This window comes from Megalopta genalis, chromosome 12 (assembly GCF_051020955.1).
Source record: "Megalopta genalis isolate 19385.01 chromosome 12, iyMegGena1_principal, whole genome shotgun sequence".
NCBI classification, from domain to species: Eukaryota; Metazoa; Arthropoda; class Insecta; order Hymenoptera; family Halictidae; genus Megalopta; species Megalopta genalis.
Genome location: NC_135024.1, coordinates 12353532 through 12377059, shown reverse-complemented (window position 1 = coordinate 12377059; position 23528 = coordinate 12353532). Strand labels below are relative to the sequence as shown.

At 43.3% G+C, this 23528-nt stretch overlaps 5 protein-coding genes across 11 annotated transcripts in view; 1 reads left to right on the top strand and 4 right to left on the bottom strand.

Annotated features, from left to right (window-relative positions):
* The window catches only part of LOC117222925 (ubiquitin carboxyl-terminal hydrolase 48), a 137802-nt gene extending 135761 nt beyond the window's left edge, over positions 1-2041 (bottom strand). Inside the window, exons 1-3 of one of the 3 annotated variants that reach the window (XM_033474960.2) lie at positions 1902-2041; positions 298-437; positions 9-212 (exon numbers count right to left, since the gene is read on the bottom strand). In XM_033474960.2, the coding sequence (XP_033330851.2) occupies positions 9-212; positions 298-431 (338 nt within the window). In that variant the 5' untranslated portion in view covers positions 432-437; positions 1902-2041. Of the gene's footprint in view, positions 1-8; positions 213-297; positions 438-959; positions 1099-1901 lie in introns of those variants that run through there. The other 2 variants (XM_033474959.2, XM_033474961.2) reach the window with 2 other exon arrangements.
* On the top strand, positions 741-2238 carry PolZ2 (DNA polymerase zeta subunit 2). 3 transcript variants are annotated; one of them, XM_033474964.2, is made up of 4 exons: positions 741-885; positions 1412-1493; positions 1566-1863; positions 1926-2238. In XM_033474964.2, exons 2-4 carry the CDS (start codon positions 1475-1477, stop codon positions 2230-2232), a joined length of 624 nt encoding a protein of 207 aa, XP_033330855.2. In that variant the 5' UTR covers positions 741-885; positions 1412-1474; the 3' UTR covers positions 2233-2238. The 3 variants fall into 3 exon arrangements, with proteins under 3 accessions (XP_033330855.2, XP_033330854.2, XP_076381930.1); XM_033474963.2 differs by lacking the exon at positions 741-885 and adding an exon at positions 983-1127; XM_076525815.1 differs by lacking the exon at positions 741-885 and having other exon boundaries at positions 1355-1493.
* Positions 2239-5601: 3363 nt separating this feature from the next.
* LOC117222924 (uncharacterized) lies at positions 5602-11966 on the bottom strand. 3 transcript variants are annotated; one of them, XM_076525813.1, is made up of 8 exons: positions 11761-11966; positions 11025-11256; positions 10783-10953; positions 9493-10692; positions 8569-9303; positions 8249-8417; positions 7814-8171; positions 5602-6242 (listed from the first exon to the last, which is right to left on the bottom strand). In XM_076525813.1, the coding sequence occupies exons 1-8, from the start codon at positions 11931-11933 to the stop codon at positions 5882-5884; spliced, it is 3399 nt and encodes a 1132-aa protein (XP_076381928.1). In that variant the 5' UTR covers positions 11934-11966; the 3' UTR covers positions 5602-5881. The 3 variants fall into 3 exon arrangements, with proteins under 3 accessions (XP_076381928.1, XP_033330847.2, XP_033330848.2); XM_033474956.2 differs by having other exon boundaries at positions 8614-9303; positions 11761-11965; XM_033474957.2 differs by lacking the exon at positions 8569-9303 and having other exon boundaries at positions 11761-11948.
* Positions 11967-17119: 5153 nt separating this feature from the next.
* Positions 17120-20945, bottom strand: LOC117222965 (uncharacterized). The gene is made up of 3 exons (XM_033475031.2): positions 20837-20945; positions 20404-20763; positions 17120-17435 (listed from the first exon to the last, which is right to left on the bottom strand). The coding sequence occupies exons 1-3, from the start codon at positions 20846-20848 to the stop codon at positions 17331-17333; spliced, it is 477 nt and encodes a 158-aa protein (XP_033330922.2). The 5' UTR covers positions 20849-20945; the 3' UTR covers positions 17120-17330.
* Positions 20946-22289: 1344 nt separating this feature from the next.
* LOC117222938 (uncharacterized) lies at positions 22290-22910 on the bottom strand. Its single transcript, XM_033475000.2, has one exon. It carries the CDS (start codon positions 22811-22813, stop codon positions 22472-22474), a length of 342 nt encoding a protein of 113 aa, XP_033330891.1. The 5' UTR covers positions 22814-22910; the 3' UTR covers positions 22290-22471.
* Positions 22911-23528: the final 618 nt, after the last annotated feature.

Sequence of the window (23528 nt, the reverse complement as noted above, 5' to 3'; positions counted from 1 at the left end):
ATATATACCTCATATCTTCATTGTGAAACCACATTTGAATTAAACTGTTCACATAGCAAGTAGCACCCAGATTCTTTAAACCAACATACTCTGTAGGGTCACGTAATTCGGATAAAGAACTTTCTAAAGATGCTACTTCTACGAGTTGAGACTTCATGTACTTTTCTTCGCCTATGCCTGTTAGACATTGTGGATTATTCGTACAGTTGCGTCTGAAAAGAAAATACACAATTATATCAAGCATTGAAGTATTAAAAAAACCAGAGAAATACATTTTTTAGAAATTGTAAAACTTACTTGCAATTTTTACATGCTTTTAAACCTATCCTGTAGGCAGATTCTAAATGTATTTTCTGTATATCTTCGGGTGAAACATTTTCCACCCAAGCCCATGCTAGTTTATCTAAATCAGTCTTCTTATATGGCGGCATTCTTTTCTGAAACAATAATTATATCAGTTAAATACATAGTTACAGCATTGTAATTTATTTATTCCAAACTTATAATAAAACATAAATTATGAACACCAGTTATTGGACCACAGATTCTTTGCGTTTAAAATGCACACGAAAATTGGAAAATAAAAAAAATTAAATAAGCTTAAACACATTCATATTTTGCTTTTGATTTAATAAAAAGCTTGATAAAGAATATAAATTTTTATCAGACCCTCATTTTTGTAAATTTATTTACTAAGTATTATACTTTGTATGAATATTTGCACCTTAGTAATGCAATAGTACAACGTGAAAATGCACGCGTTTCATTTCGCGCCATAGGCAAATCAGGATTCGCTGGTAAAATAAAAACGTAACGAAAGTGGCACTCGATACAATTGATTTTGTTAGATTTCTACAGTCAAGAATAACAATAAATAAAAGACGGGTAACGTAGTTAATCGATAACACATTGAAAACATGTGATCAATCTTACACGTCTAAAAATCGTAAGCCGTATACCTGCACGAAGGTGGTATTCGTTGCTGGTGTTCGAGGTTATGAGAAATGCCGCTATTATTTCTTCAACATTCTATTCTTCCCCTACAACATTATCTGATTGTAAGGGAACACTTATCACGTTCGTAAATCCAATCGACACTAGTACCTTTCAATTATCTTTGTGAAAAGGTAACAAAAGTCACATAAAAACACTCTAACCGTCCGATGTACACTGACCGCCATATGCAATTGGTTTTCCCCGAGGCGCGCGTCAAATTAATCTCTAAATATACGATATGCAACACGAAACTTAATATAAAAGACATATTTTATTAATTCATCTTCAATCTTCTGTTTCGATAATGCATTTATTTTAATATTTGAATAGCTTTCATCTTGACGTCCAGCGCGTTTATATGAAAAAAGCTTCTTTTTTCAAAAATTGTCTAATATTTTTAACATGTGCCCTCCAGAGCATACATTTGCATAGACTTCCGTGGCCAAGTAATTATTTAAGTGGTGAAACAGACTTCGAAATGTCTCAAGATAAAATAGGTAAATAGAGTTTAAACAATTTGAATTAATAATAAATAATAAAATTGTGTTGCTAATTGAAAATGTTTACAGTCTGTTTAGATATCTTGCTGGAATTTCTGGAAGTGGCATTTAATCATATATTGTACTTTAGAAATTTATATCCAAAGGAAATCTTTACAAAGAGGAAGATCTACAGTGCAGTAGTATATGTTTCTATACATCCTGAGCTTAATGAATACTTGAAAAATGTTCTCAATGCTATCAGGGAACTACTCAAAGAAGATGAAAACAATGTGAAAGCTGTAAATCTTGTTATTTACAACATAAACAAGCAACCAATTGAGAAATTCACTTTTGATCTTGTTAAGCTACAAATAAATCATACAGAGTACGTATTCTTCGTTAGAATTTATAGTGATGACTTACTAAACATTTTGATCTTTGTTGCAGAAAGGATCCGTATTATTTAAAAACAGAGGAAGATCTCAGAACAATTTGTTTAAAATTGTCCATGTGTGAGGCTTATCTGAAACCATTGCCAGAGGACTCTACTTTTTCCATTGAGATTCAAACATATGAAGCAGCCCATGTTGGTCTCAGCGAAAACCCAAACTGTGAAGACTTTCCATGGATCATCAATGAGGATATGCTCGAGATGACTGATACAAATTTATTGCCACTGAAAACCATTAAAACAGACTGTATGAATTTGCAAATGTATGTGACCGAAAGTGAAAAGAATAAAGGCACAAACTAATCATAATTATAGTGCATGGAGAAATTTTATATAAATAAGTAAAAAGAATCCTTTGAAAACTCTTGTATCTTTATACCTCTTTTCATACCTTTTATAAAGCTCTATTACAGGAGCTCAATATAAGACTCTCCTAGCTTCAATACTCTTCGATAATTTAAAATGTTCCTTTTTTAAAAATTGAACGAGGAAAGTGCGTAGCAACTCTACACGAAAGTGAATAGTGGCGCCATCATTTGACGAAGGCTGGAACTGAAAGCTCATCTAACACCTAATGATCATCATAAACTCCTGATACAAAACTGACTCTGAAGCTATTAGGACCCGCATGAAACATTGATTCAAAGTAGGTGGCAAGATTGACCGTTGTCCTTGTCGCACAAATGATTCTCCTCGTTTTACACATTCTCAGAATTAGAAAAAGAAATATGACCATGGAAAATTGTTAATAACTAATTAATGCAAGATATATTTCGATTTATCAAGAGAAATGTATTGGGTTTCACATTAGTTTCCTCAGTTGTAAAGTCTTAAATTGTTAAAATAATTAAATAATGGAATAATTTTCCATCGTCGCGATTGCGCGTTGCGTAATTCGTAATCAAACCTGCACAAAATTGAGATTAGAATAGAATCAAAATTTTTAATTTTTCAAATATAAAAATCCATTTATTGTGTCAGAAAAATATGAACATTAATTTTTTATCATGCCTCTATCAAATTTATCGAAATTATGTTTGAATATAAATATAATTGTTAATAGCTCTTCAACAAGAGTTACTTAACAACCTTGACTAAAAACTATACGTAACAGTTGAAGATATACTCTACATTATCTGATTGCAAATGTTTATAAATTGTGCCTTATTGATTGCCAGGGTTACTTATGCTCCTAATGCCAATATTATAATAAGACACATTAATATATCCAAGACATTATTAATATCCAAACATAATTAATCTTTTATGATAATACTGCTGCCACAGCCTAAATATAAAATAATATAAAATTCTTTTTCTTTGTTACGTTGGACTTAATTATTATACAATTACTCTTATAATTATAATACTCTTTTTCTTTTTCTTTATATTACCTCTACTTTTCTATCTACTTAATGCTCTATCGTTTATCTTTAACGTTTCATATTTGATGATCAATCGTCACATATTATTATTGCCCATATTGGTTTAACCATCTTAATAGTCTCGTTTTTTAAGTTTCACAGTTTGTTCTTTTAATTTGTCTACTACTTATTTTTACTTCGATGTTGTGTTTACATATGTCTACACAATATTCTTTCTTGAATTTTCCTACACTCTTATTATACCTACATTCATTCCTCATTCATACCTACTTTACATTCTTACCGCGTCAGAGCGTTCTTTAAAGTAAGTTTTAATGGCTCTTAACGTTTTATAATTATTCAAAGCTAATAGTGCTATCGCATTTTCTCCTTTTTCGTCTATTTCTTCTTTAACTTTTCCTTCAAATTCTCTTCTTTGAAGATTATTTAATCTATATCTACAAATTACGTGCTAGAGTGAATTATGACAATTACGTATTGTTTATTATTTTTCGCTAATACTTACCAGGTGATTCGCACAATATCTCGGTCCTTGCTATGTACATGGCAAGGATAGTGAAAATTAGTTTACGGACCCGCCACCACAGATGGCGCCACCATTCACTTTTCTTATCCTTGTTGCACGCTGCCTCTATCCTTAGCTTACAAATTATGTACCGAGATAGGGAACGTTAGTTCAGAAATCCGCCAACATAAATGGCATCTCCATCGCTGTCTATTTCTGATATTGGCGCAGATTTGTAGAAATGTCGAACAACCCTTTACCGTAATTTGACGAGTCTGACCCGTGATAGAGATTTCTAGTAATTACCTGTCATTTATGAATGTTATTCCGTTTTTGAGGTCGAAATAAAATTCTGTTTCCTTATCATTAACAGTTAAATATTCTAGTAAATGCAGACGTATAATGGATATCAGTTTCCATTTTCATCTAAGAAATTATTACAATCCAAATAATCATTATCAAATCATCATGATCAAATAATCATAGCTGTGATGAAAATGGTACTTCTTTATAGATTTAAAATGCGCCTTTTCAAATATTGATATATGACCGCAAACCAATGATATCGCATAGATATATAGATTACTTGAAAGGTTCAGAAGCCAATCAGCGTAAGTCCAATTTCTTTGACAATAAGTTACAGAGTGCAACGACACTTTTATCATAGGATCTTTCGGTTGATATAGATCAATATAGTAGATTTCTTCATAAAAACACAGTAGATAGCAGCACTTGTATTGACCACGGAATAACTAAACAAAATAAAAAAAATAAAATAAAATAATTACATATTAATATTAACTTTTTTACTTAATTATAATAAATATTGTGCTTTGCATTATTGGTGTCATTGTTACATTTTTACGGTTAATGTGCAAGATTCTTATTTATCTAAATTTTAGTTAATGAACTTACACCGTTTAGCTTCTAAGCTGTCCACTTATCAATCATGTCGAATGAACTTAAACGATTATTTAAATGAAACGTTTTGTTACTCGAATCACTTAAACAAAGAAAATTACTTAACACTAAAATCACCGAGCCCTAAACACGGCTAATGTATATATACATTAGTATATATTGTATTAACATTATACAATATATATGTTCTTTTACATTTCCTGGTATTATGAAAATGTTTCCGGGAGAAATTTTTAAATAAACTACGTTCGACATAATTACAGTAGAAACCGTACGAATTTTAAATAAATCCAATTTTATCATTATTACAATATATACATTAACATTATACATTGTACAATGTTAATACAATATATACATTGTATAATGTTAATACAATATATACTAATGTATATATACATTAGCCGTGTTTAGGGCTCGGTGATTTTAGTGTTAATTAATTTTCTTTGTTTGAGTGATTCGAGTAACAAAACGTTTCATTTAAATAATCGTTTAAGTTCATTCGACATGATTGATAAGTGGACAGCTTAGAAGCTAATCGGTGTAAGTTCATTAACTAAAATTTAGATCAATAAGAACCTAATATCCATATATTGTATTAACATTGTACAATGTATAATGTTAATGTATATATTGTAATAATAATAAAATTGGATTTATTTAAAATTCGTACGGTTTCTACTGTAATCTTGTCGAACGTAGTGTATTTAAAAATTTCTCCCGGAAACATTTTCATAATACCAGGAAATGTAAAAGAACAGTTAAAAGCCGCTAATATTGGCTAGTAGATCCTAACTTTGATTATTTCTGTATAGAATCCAGTAATCGATTGGGATCGGGTAAAAGACAAAGAAAAGCAGGTTGACAATGTTACATTAGTTGTATTGGAACGAAGATTGTGTAACAAATATATTGCAAATAAAATGCATTACTCAACGATCCGAACGTACGTCGAATCACGCCTTCAACAAGAACAACTCGACACAAGCTACATAATTTATCGATGCTCTCCCACCTTACGCTAGCACATTCTTACACATATATTACACACCCTCTACATTTTATAAGTTATGCATAAAGATATATAAGTGATCTTAGGCGAATAGCTCGGACGAGCAGTCTGGCATCGAATAGAAATTTTTTAATAACGATTCGTGATCTGCCGAATCCAGTCGAGATAATGGGACACGCGGGAGTAGACACCTGGAACACCTGCCTGACCGCATCCGATTCCCCAGGACACGATTCCTGCCAACTGCCAGCGACCCTGTCGTTCGCAAACCATAGGGCCACCACCGTCACCTTTGCAAGCATCCTTGCCTTCCTCGCCACCAGCGCAGATGAATCCTGGATGCAGATTGAATCCAGGACCCAGCCTCGTCCTACGCATTTGGTGCTCGCAGATCTGGTTGTTAACCACGGGCACGTCCACCTCCTTCAGGATGTTCTGGTATTTGCCAAAGTCGCCGAAAGCGTCCTTACCCCAACCGGTGGTCCAGCACCTGTTCAAGCAGAACGATCGTCAGTTCACAACGCTATCACAGTGTTACATCCATAGGATAACAATCGAAAATTCGAAGTGTGAGATCGAAACTTACTACTAGACACTCTTATGTCGCGAAATATTAGGTTGAGTCATAAATAACTTCCGATGCAGCTAAGTAGAATCTATTGTTTCTATTATGAGAATTTACTCATAATATTATTATATATATATAATATAATATAATAATAATAATAATATATATAATAATATGTATGTATAATATAATAATATAATATATGATATATTATATATTATATATATATACTATAATTACTCTATTATTTACTCATAATTATATTACTCCATTATGAGTCACCGGGCCAAACAAGTTTTTGCTTTCGCTAAATAGATTAGGGTTCAAAAATATAAATAAAAATAAACAAAATAAATGACTGATGAAGGAACGGAAGTTATTTACGACTCGACCTAATATCCATATTAAATATTTATCAACTTTAGTGAGACTTTTGGACAAAGTACCGTCCTGATTTTTGTGTACTAATTTTGGTAACATTAAAGTTTACATTAAAATCAATTCCAATTGCACGGAATATTGTTTCAAATGAAAATATCAATCAAAATTGTTACGAGGGCGCATAATATTCGATTCTGCAGGGTTATGTCAAGGTTATGTAAAAATTAATAATTCCCAAAGTAATTAATTTTCACTCCAAGACACCTAATACTTTTCTTAAAGAACATACGAAGTTCTTATCAACTGATGAACAAAAAATATAATTTTGTTGTAAGAAAGTTTACGTACACTTAATTTTATAGAATTAATTAGTTTAAATTTCTGTTTTTTGAGTAAACATTTTTTTACAAAAATTTTGCTTTAGGGGGAAGTTACTATTTTTTTCCATTCTTCCATACGATAATCTAAATTTTTCACGTATTTGCGCTAAGAGCTGACAAATAAATTATTCGATAACTACTTATACGACAACAAATTGGAATAAAAAATTTGATAAGAAACTTCTCATTTAACAACAAAATTTTGATCAGATAAATTTATATTTAATAAAACTGTCTGTTTTTTGATTAATTTAAAAAATCTTCATACGACTTTTAACGCGTCGACTGCCACGTGGCAGCCTCAAAAAGTTCATAAAACGAAAGTATCATATTTAATCAAATCAAAGTTGAAAAGTTAAATTGTATGACCTCGATTGCTTTTACAAAACTCTTATGTTTCGCAGATTCTAATAAAATTCCGAAGACATAATAGTTTCAAAAATTAATTAATAAATTATTAATTAATATTATATATTATAATTATATAATTATATATTATTAATACAAAATTAATTAATTAATTTTCAGACCTGGTGCAAATAATTCCGTCACTCGCATGAGAGTTAACTCGCGAGGGTTAAGCTGTTAAAAAGGTATTACGTCGAAATGGAGGTCCTATATCGAAAATGAACCAAATCGGAATATCTTAATTTGGTCCCAAATTCCCATACAGGACCTAACACAGCGCGTTAAAACGACTACAACTGTTCCGGACCCAGGGCACCCACGTACCTGCTTTTCACGAAGTCGTCGCGTTTGTCCGGTAAACAGGCAGGACTGATGTGAGGGTTCTTCAGGAAATCGACCTCGTGGTCTATTCTCAGGATCGCGATATCGTTGTAGAGAGTGCCGGCGTAGAATTCAGGGTGCACGACGATGTTGGCCACGTCCCTTTCGATGTACGGATAGAATTCGACGTCGTGGTTCACGTCCCATTCTCCCAAACGAACCCGGAGATCGTGAGCGGCGTACGTTTTGACGCAGTGCGCCGCAGTCAGGATGTGCCTGGACGAGATAAGGGTGCCGCCGCATACGTACACGCTCTCCGTGGGGTCCTTCTTCAGGATGGCAACTTGCCACGGGTACTCGCCTGTGGACAGCAAAACGGTTCAGCCGCGACAAGGCGCATGGAGCGCAGGTTTCGCAGAGGTCTTCCGCAAGTCTTACCGAACTCCGCGTCACCGTCGACGTTCACGGGGGTCTTGATGCGTCCGTTGATGCCCTGCGTGTACCTGGTCCCGCACTGTCCCGGACGCGGTTTCGAGGCCTGTTGCCTCCTGCGGCAGCAGACGAAGCCGGGGCTGCAGGACCTGGGGGGTCCGCCGAGGAATTGTCTCTGTGGAGAAAGCAGACATCTCGTTGGACGACGAGCTCGACGCATGGTCGCGGTGTCTTACGGGCAATAAACGAGCGGATTCGCTCGAACCGGCAGGTTCGGCGAAGGGAGAGAAAGAGAGAGACTCGCCGAGGACACGAGGAGCAAGTACCTTTTGGATCTCCGCCGACGACGACCCTCCATCGCTGATACTTACCTCGTCTTCGGTCGCTAGCTCGCGCTTTCTTCTGCCGGGGAACGATACCTTTCCAGAGGTCCCCGTATTCCCAGCGAGCCCCTTATCGTCGACGGGTCGATCCTCGGGCCCCGGTTGCTTCGCGTTCGATCGCCCGTACGACCGATCCTCGTAATCGTAATCGTAATCGTCGCCGTCGCGATAGTAATCGGAATAGTCCGCGGCCGGATAGTAAGAGGGTTCGTGATGGTACGCGGGGCCGTGAGACGGGTAGAACGGTTTCGAGGGGTAGTAGGGTTTCTCGTGGTACACGCTCGGCTTCGGGGGGTGATGGTAATGGGGCGCGTAACCGGGCCCGTAAACGGGGCCGTGCCCGTAATTCCCGTGGATCGCCTGTTTCTTGTACGCTAGAAGATCGCCGAGTTTCTGGACGATGTGCCGATTCGGCGTCACGTGGAAATTAACGAACGGCTTGACCACCTTGTCGCCGTACTCGTCTTTGCTGAATTGCACGGCTAGCAGAGGATTCACGGAGACCAGGCCCAAATTCAGGCCCTGGTCGGATCCGTAACCGCCGTACGGGTTTACCAAGGGATTGCCGCCGTAAGGATTGATCGGGTACGGGCCGCCGGTTTGCGGTAGACCGAAACTGACTCCCCAGGTCGGCTTCAAGTTTAATTTCGACGAGTCCAGATCGCTAGCATCGAGTCTCTGCAACCAGAGATCGAACGGGCACGCAGATAGAGATCCCAGAGCTCCGTAACAAAAGTCGCGGCTCTAGTCACCGGCAAAAAAGTAGGACAGACGGCGATCGGGCACCCCGTCGAACTTTCGGCAGGCCTTCCCACGATAAAAAAAAAGGGTCGCGACTAACGATTAGAAACTTCTCAGCGGTCTTACCCCTTCGCCGGTGCTCTTCTTCCTGCCCTCGACGGCCGCGTCCTCATCTTCCGCGACCTCCCTCTTGGCCCTGGCCTCGGTCCCGCTGGAAGTCGGCGCGTCGACGACGCTCGTCGTTCCGTTTCCTTCCAAGCTCGACGCGTCCGTCGGCGCGTCGGCGGCCTCCGCCTCGATGTTCTTGTTCAGGTTTCGCGGATCGATGGCCAGATAGAGATCGTCCTTGCGACCGGCGTGCTCGGAAGCCTGGCATTGTTCGTACGGCACGCACACGCAGTCGGCCCCGTAGCTCCCGGTGAAATCGTTCCCGAAGTCTTCGTTCTCGTTCTGATTATAGTAATTATTGTTCGCGTTGCTCGAGCCGAACGAGTAATCGTTCGATCCGGCCTGTACCGCGTTCGACGAGACGTAGTTCCCGGGTCCGTAGTACTTGCCGGTTTTCTGACCGTCCTGCTTCGCGTAGGTGAAATCTTGAGGCGGTTTCTCGTAGACGGGATACCGATTGGCGTAGTTGTTCGCCGACGCGGAACCGTCGGGCCCGATGAGACCGTTGCCTCCGCTGCCCGACGGCGCTTTCACCTTGAACGCTTTCTTGTAGTCGTCCGAGTCTTGGAAACCGCCGGCGTAAATCGACTGGCCGGGATGATCGTAGCTGGCTCCGACAGTGCCTAAACCGATCGACGGGCTTCCGACGAAGCCGCCGGCTTGGCTAGCCCCCTCGCCGTGGTGATAGTGATGATGGACGTGCTGCTGCACCGACCCGTCGGCTCCCACGACGCCCGGTCTCAGCGCGATCTGCTTCTTGTCGATGAACCGATCGTTGCCCTCGTAGTCGAAGCCACCCTCGTACACGGGCTTCGAAGACGCGAACGACGGGAACGGGGGTCCGGGTCTCTTCAGGCCGCCGGGGTAGGAGCTGATCAATCCTCCGGGTCCGCCGGGGAACTGGGAGATGGATGGAGGAGGCACCGGTCCACCGCCGAGTCCGTAAACGATGTCCGAAGTCAGGCCCGAGGAACCGAAGCTGCTCGATCCTGATAAGCCGGGCGGCACCTTGGGTGGGCCGTAAGGTCTCTTCACGGGTATCGCTGGCAGTGGTCTTCCCACTGGCTTTATGGTCACCGGTTGCGCGTAGATGATGTCCTGGGGGTATATACCGCGATGGGGAGAGTAATACGGTCGGCGTCCCTCGACGTTCTCGCACTGGAAATAGTTCGAAGATGAATCGACGAGTCCTTTGATGTTATTTTAATAGCTACTTTAATAGAGCCGCGAGCTTCCCGGCGTACTCACGTTCATCAGCCCCAGCGTGCACAGCTTGTCCCTGATGTAGGACCGAGCGACCGTGTCGTTTCCGAGTTGCAGCGCGTTCTTCACGTTCGGGTCGGCGTACACCTGGTCGAAGCCTTCGATGCTGCGACCCTGGCGACTGGACGCCAGGATTTCGTCGACCACAGCTTCCACCTGCGAAGAATCATTCGTTTGTCGATCCTGCGAAAAGTGTTCGACCGAGGCCGAGCGCAAAGGTGTCTCACCGATCTCTGTTCCCTTGCCGCGTCGCCGAAGAATTCTTTGCTCGGAGCTGGTTCCGACGTCAATTTCGCGTCCGTGTTGCTACTACCGTCTTGCGATTCGGCCGCCGATTCCACGGCCTCCAGGCTCGCCGAGGGTTGCCAGGACCAATCGTTCGGCCCCGAATCGATCGGCACTTGGGTCGCGAACGTGCCCGCCGCTCCGCATACCAATAAAATCGCCCACAGCTTCATCCTGCAAATGAACGTTCGTGTAGAAAACAGCGAGGAAAAAAAAATCGGTAGCGCGGTCCGCGGGAAAAGTATCGCTCGAATCCGAGTGCGTGAACACGATCCGTTTGACCGAGAAATCGAGTGTCCAACGAAAGCGAGAGGATGTCGGGAGAAAGTCGGTAAACTGGCCTTGCCGCGGTCTCCGTCTCGTGTTCATCCCACGCCCGGCTCTTTCCTTCCACGGCCGCTCTTTCGAAAATTTTCGAACCCGGTGAAAGTTGTTGCGTAACAATCGCGGGACGTCGATCGATCGTCTCCCAGCACTTTCTTTGTTCCCTCGGCGCCCGATTTCCCAAACTATGAAACTGGAATTTTCGAAGAACTTCGAAAGCAGAAGCGCGAGGGTTGTATATCCGAAGATGTTCCAAAAATTGAACGATATTATCGAACGGTCGATGCCGAGTTCCGGGTCGAAGAACGCGTGAAACGAGACGAAGCCGGACTGAAATCGGGGTGGCAAACTCACCTTAGGGTTCGAACGCGTCGTGCGGCCCGACTAACGATCAAAATTTCTGCGCCCGAATGATCTCTGTAACGAACGGCTGTCGGCGGACGTCTGCGATGCGTTGTCGGAGTTTCGCTCTTTAACCAAACACTTTCTCCATGAACGAGGTTACACTGCGCGTTCACCGGCGCCATTCCTATCTTATATAGACGACCCTTTTTGAGATGCTGGAACGGGCGGCCCAACCGATTCACGACGGTGGGGCTACGATCGTGACTCATCCAGAGGCCGGACATCCGTCTCGAATAGGTTCCCCGAACCGCATCGCGTTCGAGCAGCCCCGTGTCAGCTTGCCAAATCCTCTTCGACGATCGTGTATAGAATCTATTCGGTACCCAGCTCGTGTCCCCTCGATCGCAACAGTAGAAACTTCTTCGCCTCGATCGATCCGTCGATCGTCGCTGCATTTTTGACGACGACGCTTCCTGTTATCGTTCTTGAATGGCTACACCCGCATCCTTCTTTATCGTAATGTCATTTCGAAGTCTCAATCTTCCTGATACCAACGCGATTTTTATCCGACCTTTGAGGGCATCGTGTGCGTCAGTGTTCGTTTCACACACGAAGATTTATTTATTTATTGGATATGTACGGGAAGTATATATCCAATGTACATACATACATATATATATATATATATATGTATATATTATTATAATTATTTATATATTATATATTAATATAATTATATATATATTATATATATATATATTTTTTTGTTTGTTAACAAGCTAAAAGAGAATCCGGAAGAATTTACTGTAATAGATACATATATATTTAATAATAATAATATATATATACATATAATATATATTTAATAATAATAATTATATATATATATATATATATATATATATATATATATATACATAATATATATTTAATAATAATAATATATATATATACATATAATATATATTTAATAATAATAATTATATATATATATATATATAAGTATGTATCCATTACAGTAAATTCTCCCGGATTCTCCTATAGCTTGTTAACAAAAATGAACAATTTGGGAAGGGCCTTGCACCTCGTTTTTATAATTGTTGACAATCGTCAACTATAATCCGCGAGGCTCGAATAATTGTATCTGCTCTTCCAATATTGTCCATTTTTATTTACAAGCTGAAGAAAACCCAGGAGAATTTACTGTAGTTATAAAATTCGTAGTTACAACGACAAGCACCTTCTCGACAGTAATAATTTCTTAGAAGAAAAAGAAAATTGATGTTTCTTGTGCGTCTATATTTACTGGAATGATGAAGTATCGATCGCAAGAGAACAGATTTTTGTTCCGGCTTAAAAGAACGGAATAACATTCGTACTTAATAGGATATTACCAGAAACCTCCGTCACCAGTCTGACTCCTTAGAGTAGGACAATGGATTAAGTAATACGCTTTAAATTATGTTTGATAGAATATAGCGGATGATTGAAAAAATCGACAGAAGTGTGCACGTTATTTGCAATAAAGAGAATATTGTTTAACCCAGTATGACGTCCATAAGTTCTATGTTTCTGAACATGGTGTTCTTTGGTTCTGTGATGAAACATTGGAGATGCATGTTTGTATCGCGATACGCGTACAATGAACACAGTAATAAGATACTTTTTCTTCGTGTTAATCGCTGCACATCGCGATACAATTTCTCCCTAATTCGCGCAATTGAGAGAAATTGGGAATTCCCAATTTGGGAAGAGGGAATACGATTATTCGAGCCTTGCAACTCGTTTTTATGGTTATCGATTGTCAACAACTATAAGCTGCGTTCCCCCATCCTCGATTTTATTGCAGAGATTATTAGTATACTGCGGTTTCATGTATTTATTGTAAAAATGAGCAGACGTAAAAGAATTATAAAGATTTAACATTGTGTATTATTTCCAGCACACTAGAATCGTTAAAGAAAGAAAGGAACTACAATAAATTCTTCCTAATTGACGCTGAAAGTGTGCCCAAAAATGGACAATTTGGGAAGAGGAGATATGATTATTCGAGCCTAGCGACTCGTTTTTATGGTTATCGATTGCCAACAACTATAAGCTGCGTTCCCCCATCCTCGATTTTATTGCAGAGATTATTAGTATACTGCGGTTTCATGTATTTATTGTAAAAATGAGCAGATGTAAAAGAATTTTAAAGATTTAACATTGTATATTATTTCCAGCCCACTAGAATCGTTAAAGAAAGAAAGGAACTACAATAAATTCTTCCTAATTGACGCTGAAATTGTGCCCAACAATGGACAATTTGGGAAGAGGATTTACGATTATTCGATCCTTGCGACTCGTTTTTATGGTTATCGATTGTTGACAACTATAAGCTGCGTTCCTTCATCCTCGATTTTATTGCAGAGATTATTACTAGACTGCGGTTTCATGAATCTATTGTAAAAATGAGCAGATGTAAAAGAATTTTAAAGATTTAACATTGTATATTATTTCCTACCCACTAGAATCGTTAAAGAAAGAAAGGAACTACAATAAATTCTTCCTAATTGACGCTGAAATTGTGCCCAAAAATGGACAATTTGGGAAGAGGATTTACGATTATTCGATCCTTGCGACCCGTTTTTATGGTTCTCGATTGTTGACAACTATAAGCTGCGTTCCTCCATCCTCGATTTTATTGCAGAGATTATTACTAGACTGCGGTTTCATGAATCTATTGTAAAAATGAGCAGATGTAAAAGAATTTTAAAGATTTAACATTGTATATTATTTCCTGCCCACTAGAATCGTTAAAGAAAGAAAGGAACTACAATAAATTCTTCCTAATTGACGCTGAAATTGTGCCCAACAATGGACAATTTGGGAAGAGGATTTACGATTATTCGATCCTTGCGACTCGTTTTTATGGTTATCGATTGTCAACAGCTATAAGCTGCGTTCCTTCATCCTCGATTTTATTGCAGAGATTATTACTAGACTGCGGTTTCATGTATCTATTGTAAAAATGAGCAGATGTAAAAGAATTTTAAAGATTTAACATTGTGTATTATTTCCAGCCCACTAGAATCGTTAAAGACAGAAAGGAACTACAATAAATTCTTCCTGATTGACGCTGAAATTGTGCACAACAATAGACAATTTGGGAAGAGGAGATACGATTATTTCTGCCTTGCAACGAATTTTTATAGTTATTGACAATCGGTAACTATAAGTACGAGCCAGAAGGCTCGAATAATCGTATCTCCTCTTCTCAAATTGTCCATTCTTATGCAGAATCTGAGCGTCAATTAGGGAGAATTTATTGTACTATTTATTGTTCCACTATTCGAGTCTTGCGGCTCTTTTTTCTAATTGTTGACAACCAGTAACTATAACAACGAGCCAGTAGGCTGGAATAATCGCCTCTTCCCAAATTGTCCATTCTTATGCAGAATCTGAGTATCAATTAGGGAGAATTTATTGTACTATTTATTGTACCACTATTCGAGTCTTGCGGCTCTTTTTTCTAATTGTTGACAATCGGTAACTATAAAAACGAGCCAGAAGGCTCGAATAATCGTATCTTCTCTTCCCAAATTATCTATTCTTATGCAGAATCTGAGCGTCAATTAGGGAGAATTTATTGTACTATTTATCGTACCACTATTCGAATCTTACGGCTCGTTTTTATAATTGTTGACAATCGGTAACTATAAAAACGAGCCAGAAGGCTCGAATAATCGCCTCTTCCCAAATTGTCCATTTTTGCGCAATCTGATCGCGAATTAGGCAAAAATCACTGTATCTTCGTGTGAGACGGATGCAAGGGCTGCTCTAAACTCTGACCCTACATCGCACCGACGATGAAGAGATGGTATCTTCGAGGAAACGTTGACATCGAATTGGGTTACGGTGGGAACTACGCGCGATTAGGACACCCAAGAACGGATGACTCGATCGCCGGCTACGTAGGTGCGTTGCGACGTGCGCAAGCAAATTGTGTAACGCAGCTTTTCGGTAATGGGGTTACGCAATGGCCGCTAAGAAGCATAGCAAAGCAACCGGGCGTGTTCCTCCGAGAAGACACGGTTCCCGGAAAACGGTAGCCTGTTTCGAGGGTCGTCGGCCACGGCGCGGCCGTGTCCCATAGGATCCTGTGAAACGAATCTCTCCGCGACCCGATGACATATATATAATATAACCTCGAGTTTCGCTTGGCGAACAAAATAAAACGGAATCCCGACGACGGCATTACACGGAGAATTTTCCTTGCGCAGCGTCGCAGGCGGCCGCATACGGTCTAAATGCATAACTACTGCAATCGCATGTTTACGATCGGGGCGATTAGCATAGAGACAGCCGCGACAGACTCGAAGAAAGTTTCTCCGTCGCGGCGTCGCGCGGGGAAAGTGATTCGCCGATTGTTCCTCCGAAGCCTTTTTCCGATTTTGGTGGCGGACGAAAGCCTCGCCGAAGGTTAAGAATAAGCCGAAACATTGGCACGCCGCGATCGCCTTTTTCATAATCCGACGCTCTTTCTCGCAGCCACGAGTTCCGGGAGAAAGTGTGTTCCTCCACGAAAACTCGGATCTATTCGCGATCGTGACCGAACGGGATCGTCTCCTCCGGGCCCCTATTGTCGCTTTCGGTGGACCGGCGACAAGTTCCCTAGAATCCGAGGATCGTCCGAGGCGTCCGCGAGAGCGTCGGCGGATCGGTTTTCGGGTCAAATTACGAGCGCAACGATCGAAACTAATGCGAATGCCGCGCTCGCCGAGCGAAGCCGCCGCGCCGTTGCGTAACCTGGGTTTTCCACCCTGTCTCGTAACCCTCGGGTTTTACGCGGAACTCTCGCGACCCGGTTCCGAACCGTTTGGATCGTTATCGATTCCCGTTTCCCCCGTGTTAACTCGTTCGCGATGGACGAACGCGCGGTTTCTTACGCGCCTCGAAGTATTAGGGGGGCCGGAAAGTAATGTCGTTTCTGCGCATATTTATCTGTTTGAATTCAATGTGAACAAACGACATAACTTTCCGGCCCCCCTAATACATTTCGAAAAGCTTTCAGCGCGTGACGCGAAACTTCTCCCGACGGCTGAACAACTGGCTTACGCTTGATAAGGCGAGAACGAGACGGGGAAATCGTCCGCGATATGAAAAGAAGAAAAGGATCGCGCCGCGCTAATTGAGAGGAGACAGGTGTTCGCGCGAGAAGAGATCGTTACAGTTAAGAGCCGCTTAGAGTTCGAAGAAGGTTTCTTCGCCGGGAGAAAGCATACCCTATCTTCACTTTCCATTTCGATTTACGAGCGGCGCGGGGGTTACGGAGGAGGAGAGGAAGGTCGCCGGGTTCGCCGCCTCGACGAAGTTCTGAGATCTCTCGTTTTACAGAAGGAATATGTATTTCAGTTTGCTGGTCGGGTTGCGACGCCGAGACGAATTTATCGATGCAAGGTACAAGAAGGTCACCGGTGAGCGGAGAAGCCGGGGTCTGGCAGCCGATACACGTTCTGGGAGCTGTTCAGCGCGCTTCTGGGCGCGTTGGTACCGCGCGAAGAGCGGTCGGGAATGCCGATCGCTGGCGATTCGCCGATTCAGTAGATAATGCGATAGCCGTGTTGTTCGATGGAGTAGCTGGAAGGTGCCGCTGCCAGTTCCAGAGGCGCGACCGCCGGGGCGTTATAGATGTACGGCGTAATCTGAAACGGAACCAAGGATTCGTTCAGAAACGATCTCGCGGATTCGGAGAGACATCTCGATCGCGATTACATGTTCAATCCTGCTGCGATCTTCGGTTTCACCGAACCGTTCGCATTCGCGTTTGCCTTTCCGCGACGTTATTTTGAACGCTTGATCGAAAACTGCAGCAGGATTGGAGGTAGCGACGGAATCGATACCGATATTGTACGATCGATTCGATGCCAAAGTACTTGATAACAAGTTCGCATGTTAAAATGATACCAAAAGCAATACCGTATTGGATCGAAGTTTTTTTGGTACTTTTTTAACACTAAATTAACACTAATTTAACACTAATTTAACACTATCGACCGATAGTCGAATGATCGGTTTCACATTTTGTATTTTCTAATTGTTGAAGTCGTGATGCCGCTTCCGTTAAAAATTCTTGAACATATTTCTTCATTCGGACACACGCTATTATTAAAATTGTGAGAAATTTGAAGAAATTCTAGTAATTCTTACGAGACGCAATTTTTGTCAGGCCTTCGTTTTGCTTTGTTTTTGCTTTCAGACCTCGGTAGGTTTGATGTTAAAGTATCGATACTCGTTTGATACTTCGCGAATTGTCGTTTTTTAGAAAACGTTTATGTACAATGGGTGTAGAAGTGTCAGTCAGGCATCGACATTCCCGTAAAAGTATCAGCCAGGTATCGATATTTTAAAGTATCGAAGAGGTATCGATCTCTGTTTGACACCTGCATCTTTGATATAATTCAGTATTGGATCAAAATTTGTCAACAGGCATCGACATTTCCGTAAAAGTATCAGCCAGGTATCGATATTTTAAAGTATCGAAGAGGTATCGATCTCTGTTTGACACCTGCGTCTTTGATATAATTCAGCATTGGATCAAAATTTTTCAACAGGTATCGATAGGTATCGATAGGTATCGATGCGGTATCAGTCTCAACACTAATCAGAAGGTCTGTAGAACTATTTCTCTCTTTTCTCGAAGTTATTTAAAACGCGCAGAGCTCGTTGGAGAATCGTAGCAACGTTAAAAGGGTCTAATAATCTTCACCCTGATACGTTCTCCTTTCGTCCACATTATTTCCAACGTTCCGGATCGATAGAGAACTGCAAGGTCAAAAGGTTCTAATAGACCGTCTTCGGGACCCAACGACCCCTCACTCCGCAACGTTCTTCCGTCGTCAAACTTATTTTAAACACGTAGCTCGATGCAGAATCGTAGCATAGTTAAAAGGGTCTAATAGTCTTCACGCTGCTGCGTTCTTCTTTCGTCCATCTTATTTAAAATGAGTAAACCGGCGGAGAACGGCAGCAAGGTCAAAAGGTTTTAATAGTCACCACCCTACTGCGTTCTTCTTTGGTTCATCTTATTTCAAACACGTCGATCGATGGAAAGGATCGTAGAAGAGTTAAAGGAGCCTGTACGCTACCGCGTTCCTTTTTTGAAACCAAACAAAACGTCCACCTTATTTGAAACGTGTAAATCGGTACGGAACCGCAACAAGGTCCGAAATGTTATAATAGACTGTCTATGATGGCCAAACGACCCTAAAACCTGCTGCGTTCCTCCATCATCGATTTTATTCTAAACGTGTAACTCGATGATGAACTGTAGAAGAGACAAACAGTCAATTCTCCCTAATCGACGCTTAGTTTGGGCACAGAAATGGACGATTTTTTATAGTTACCGATTGTCAACAATTATAAAAGACGAGCCGCAAGACTCGAATAATCGTATTCACTACCGAAATTATCCATTTCTGTGCACAATTTGGAGGTCAATTAGGGAGAAGACTAAGTCTGGGAATCCGTAGACTGCGGATTTGATGCATTTATGGTAAGAACGAGCAGATGTAACTTAAAACGACGGGTAAATTTTAAAAAATTTAACATTGTTCGTGTATTATTTCCAACTCACTAGAATCGTCAAAGAAACGACGCTTAGATTGTGCACAAAAAATGGACAATTTGAGAAGAGGAGACACGACTATTCGAGCCTTGCGGCTCGTTTTTATAGTTACCGATTGTCAACAATTATAAAAGACGAGCCGCAAGACTCGAATAATCGTATCTTCACTACTCAAATTGTCCACTTTTGTGCACAATTTGGATGTCAATTAGGGAGAATTTACTGTACTTATTAGTAGACTGCGGATTTGATGCATTTATTGTAAGAACGAGCAGATGTAACTTAAAACGACGGGCAAATTTTAAAAAATTTAGCATTGTTCGTCTATTATTTCCAACTCACTAGAATTGTCAAAGAAACGACGCTCAGATTGTGCACAAAAAATGGACAATTTGAGAAGAGAAGATGCGATTATTCGTACCTTGCAGCTCGTTTTTATAGTCGTTGACAATCGGTAACTATAAAAACGAGCCACAATGTCCAAATAATCTCCTCTTGATCTTTATGCAGAATCTGAGCGTCAATTAAGGAGAATTTATTGTACTAGTTGGCTCTTGTTTGCCGCAACCGATAAAGAACACTTTCATTTAAGATCCGCAGTCCACTTATTAGACAGCGGATTTTCGTGCAAACTGAAAACTTGCCCAACAAATTTGCACAAGCAAGACACAAATTTCATTATTCATCATCATTAACGCGTTCTAGACAATACACAAACGATCGAAAATTCTTTTAATCTCCGCGCAGTTTCAAATTTGATCAACCTCTGTCGCTCATAAACGCGTAAAATCCGCGGTCTAATTTATACAAGGGTCTAACAGCCTCCCCTCTGCCGCGCAAGAGGGGAAAAATTCTTCTTCCCAACCATATCTGAAACGTACAGCTCGCCGAAGGACCGCCTGAGAAGAGTCCTCAGACCTAGTCCAGCAAATGAAACACGTCTCCTCGACCCAGAAGGGGTTACCGGCCGAGACGACCAGCCTCGACGAGCAAATTTCGACGCGCGAAGGTAGCCCGGCGGACGAGTACGAAGAGATTTTACGAACCTGGCGAGTCGAGAGAAGCGGCGTGATCACAGGTGCGATCAGCGGGCTCCTGAGCTCGGAGATGAGGGAAAGCGACTTCGGAGACGGGACTCCAGCCTTAAGGTTGGTGGCTAGTGGAGCATCACCTAGAAGGGCTGGAGCAGCGCCCAGAGCAGCTCCGCCGGCAGGCGCGGCTGCGACTACGGACGCAGAGGACGACGCCTCGGAGAGTAACGGGGCTGCTGCGGGATTCGGCTCCGTCTTCAGCAACGGAGGAGGTGCGACCAGGTCCAGCGGCTTCGGGTCCGTGTCCAATTTGACGTTCGATGACGACAACGTCGGAGCTGCGCTAGCCGACCCGATCACAGCAACCAGGAGAATCTGCGGAGAAACAACGGGCCGCGGTTTCTCTCGGAATTACGAGGACTAATTTCGAAGAGGGTTCGGTACTCACGTATGCGTACATGACGATTCCGATACGTTGGTTTCTACGAGCAACTCTCAAATCGCGCCACTATTTCTGTGTCGAGGATCGCCGCGAGCCGGCCGTACTTATAGAGATCCTGGCCGCGCCGTAAAAAGGAAACTCGTCCTCGTTCCTGGGACCTACCAGTCCCTGCGCATCGCAGCTCGCCCGGAGACCACGGGGCGGGACTTATCGGCCCATAACTTCGCTCCACCCTGGCTCTGCCGGTGTGCGGCCAGAAAATTTCGAGGCGCTGTTATCGAGTCGCGGACCAGCGGAGACCGGCGAACCAGCCCCTCGCCGCCGAAAAAAAAAGGAATCGGCGATCGGTCGAATGCAAAAAAGATACGTTCGTCCTGGACGATTCTCCTTGGCCTTGGTCTCGGAAGAACGCGAGAGGGTCCTCGGCTAAATGGCAGCCGGTTCTGTTGGGGCTTCGAGAGGGGTTTTCGGAGGACGCTGCGTTCCTCTTTTTTTTCTCTCTCTCCGTTCGAGAAATTTCGACGAGGACCGTCGCCGATTATTTCACGGATTTCACGTGTTAGAAGCCGCTGCGCGTCGCGAACGCGCGATTCTTTTTTCCCCCGCGTACTCGCCGCCTGCGAAGAGGGAGGCAAGGGCGTACCTGTTCGGACGACAAAAATCGGGAGGACGATTATAACCGGTTCCCGAAGCGCGCTAAGTACCTCCGTCCCTCCGCGGCCGCGAATCTTCCTCCGTCGTGCTCGCCGTGGCTCGATCTCGATCTCGATCTCCGAAGCTGTATAAATTACGCCGAGTCCGCGGACCCGCGTGAAACAGGAGCTAGTTCTCTTATCGATTAAAAATCAATTCCCGTCCGCGGTCTCCTCCGCGATATGCTTCCTCTCCCGTGCCGATTCCGGATCCGAGGACTGGTTTCGCGTGAACCGTTGCCTCTTCGGATAAGCGCCGTCGCGCCACGATCTAATGCTTCTCGAGAAATTTTCATGAAACGCGCGAGATATGCGGCGCAACAGGTATCGCCGAGGTTACTCCAGGCCAGAGAGAAGTCGCCGAAAAGAAGCTCCCTCTGCCGATTCCATATTTAGAACAGTGGGATAAGCCGTTTGCGCGCGGTTCGATATTTCTACTCGTTTTAGCCGCAACGCCGCGTGCTTCGAAGCTCTATCTATCTTCTCGAGGACACGCGATCCCCCTGCTCATCTTGGGACGCGAACTGGACACCCGTGGAAAATGCGATAAGCCACCCAATCGGGACTGGACTCGCTCGTTCCAGCTCCGGCGACTCCATTACGCTGCAACGTTGCTAATTCGAAGCAAAATCGGCGACTCTCTAGGACTTTGGGGAGAGAACCGGCGCCTATCTAGGACTTTGGGGAGAGAACCGGCGCCGTGGGATCAAAGATCTTAGAGAACGAAGAAAGAGAGAGAGGGGGGGGCTTGGAAGAAGAAAGACTGATTTGAGCTGAACGTCGATAAAATTTATTTTCGGAGATTAGACGACATCGTCACGGCATGGCCACGTGGCTGTCGCCGCATCATCGGATACGACGAGGGTGTTGAGGAGCAGCAGGTCGACTAGAGCGGCTCTCGGTTCAGGGTAGAACGTTGTTGGCCGGTCGTTCGTTGGCGTTGGTCCGCTCAGAGGGTGTACCCTGCGGCGACGACCGGAGCGTGTGCGTAGATGGAGGCAGCCGGCGCGGCGGCGACGAGAGGGGCGGCCTTGACGACGGCAGCGGTGGCGATGGGTGCAGCAGCGGCGTAGTAAGGTGCCGTAGCGACCAGCGGGCTCTTCACGCTGACTTTGTAGGTGTTGGCGTAGCTGGTGGCGACCGGCACGGTGTGCGCTACCGCGAGCGGTGCGGCGACCACAGGAGCAGCGTGGAGCGCGACAGGAGCAGCCAAGAGACCAGGTGCCGGTTCGGGATGCGGCGCGGCCAAAGCGCAGGCGAACAGAGCGAACAGAGCGGCGAATTTGTACATGACTGCGGTTGGATCGACTCGGTGGTTCGACGGTGAAACAAAGGCTTCGTAAGACAGCTGTGTGATTGCTGAGAGACGAATGATGCTCTACCGTCGAACTTGCCGCGCTTTTATTCCGCCGGCGAGCCACGACTGACCTCTCCCACCCGAAACGCGTCCACTCCGTTGTCCGTTGTCCGTTTCGTTTCGTTTCGCCACCACCGACCCCGATTCCTCCTCGTCCTGGGACACAACGCTCGTTGTCCGTCCGCGTGGCCTGCGCAACGAGGCCCGTGCCACTCTTCCCTCCTGCTTTCGCAGCCTACTCCACGAGTAGAACGCGCGCGACTCAGGGTCTCCTTCGAGGCGATACGCCTCGCTTCCCTTCGATTCCTTTCGTTCCTCGTCCGTGGAAGTACATTGTCAAGGACGATGAACCGATCGACCGGGCGAGCAAGGATCCGCGTGCAACGTACTCGAACGGCCCTTTCGACCCCTCCTCCTCCCGCTCCTCGGCACCGACGCCGCCGCAACCGGCCTTCGCTTACACCGCTGCTCAAAAGCGACGATCGCTGAATAACGAGCCGGATCGTTGCTTCTAGAGAAAATCGCGACCTCTCCTTTCGCGAGGGAGAAACGATCGAGTTCCATTCTGACGCGGCGCGAACCGCGTCCCTGCGTCCAGGTATCTCGAGCCTGGGATTTCAAGGGCTGCTGCTAAAAAGGAGCCGCTGAT

What these genes read in the sequence shown, in the direction of transcription:
- PolZ2 (XM_076525815.1), top strand. Translation starts at nt 1,355, where the DNA reads ATGAAAAAAGCTTCTTTTTTCAAAAATTGTCTAATATTTTTAACATGT. An exon ending in AATGTCTCAAGATAAAATAG is followed by an intron (nt 1,494 to 1,565) that starts GTAAATAGAGTT and finishes AAATGTTTACAG; the next exon opens with TCTGTTTAGATATCTTGCTG. An exon ending in CTACAAATAAATCATACAGA is followed by an intron (nt 1,864 to 1,925) that starts GTACGTATTCTT and finishes TCTTTGTTGCAG; the next exon opens with AAAGGATCCGTATTATTTAA.
- LOC117222924 (XM_076525813.1), bottom strand. Translation starts at nt 11,933, where the DNA reads ATGGCGCCGGTGAACGCGCAGTGTAACCTCGTTCATGGAGAAAGTGTT. An exon ending in CGGCAAGGGAACAGAGATCG is followed by an intron (nt 10,954 to 11,024) that starts GTGAGACACCTT and finishes GATTCTTCGCAG; the next exon opens with GTGGAAGCTGTGGTCGACGA. An exon ending in CGACGGTGACGCGGAGTTCG is followed by an intron (nt 8,172 to 8,248) that starts GTAAGACTTGCG and finishes TGCTGTCCACAG; the next exon opens with GCGAGTACCCGTGGCAAGTT.
- LOC117222965 (XM_033475031.2), bottom strand. An exon ending in CGCTTCTCTCGACTCGCCAG is followed by an intron (nt 17,436 to 20,403) that starts GTTCGTAAAATC and finishes GTTCCGTTTCAG; the next exon opens with ATTACGCCGTACATCTATAA.
- LOC117222938 (XM_033475000.2), bottom strand. Translation starts at nt 22,813, where the DNA reads ATGTACAAATTCGCCGCTCTGTTCGCTCTGTTCGCCTGCGCTTTGGCC.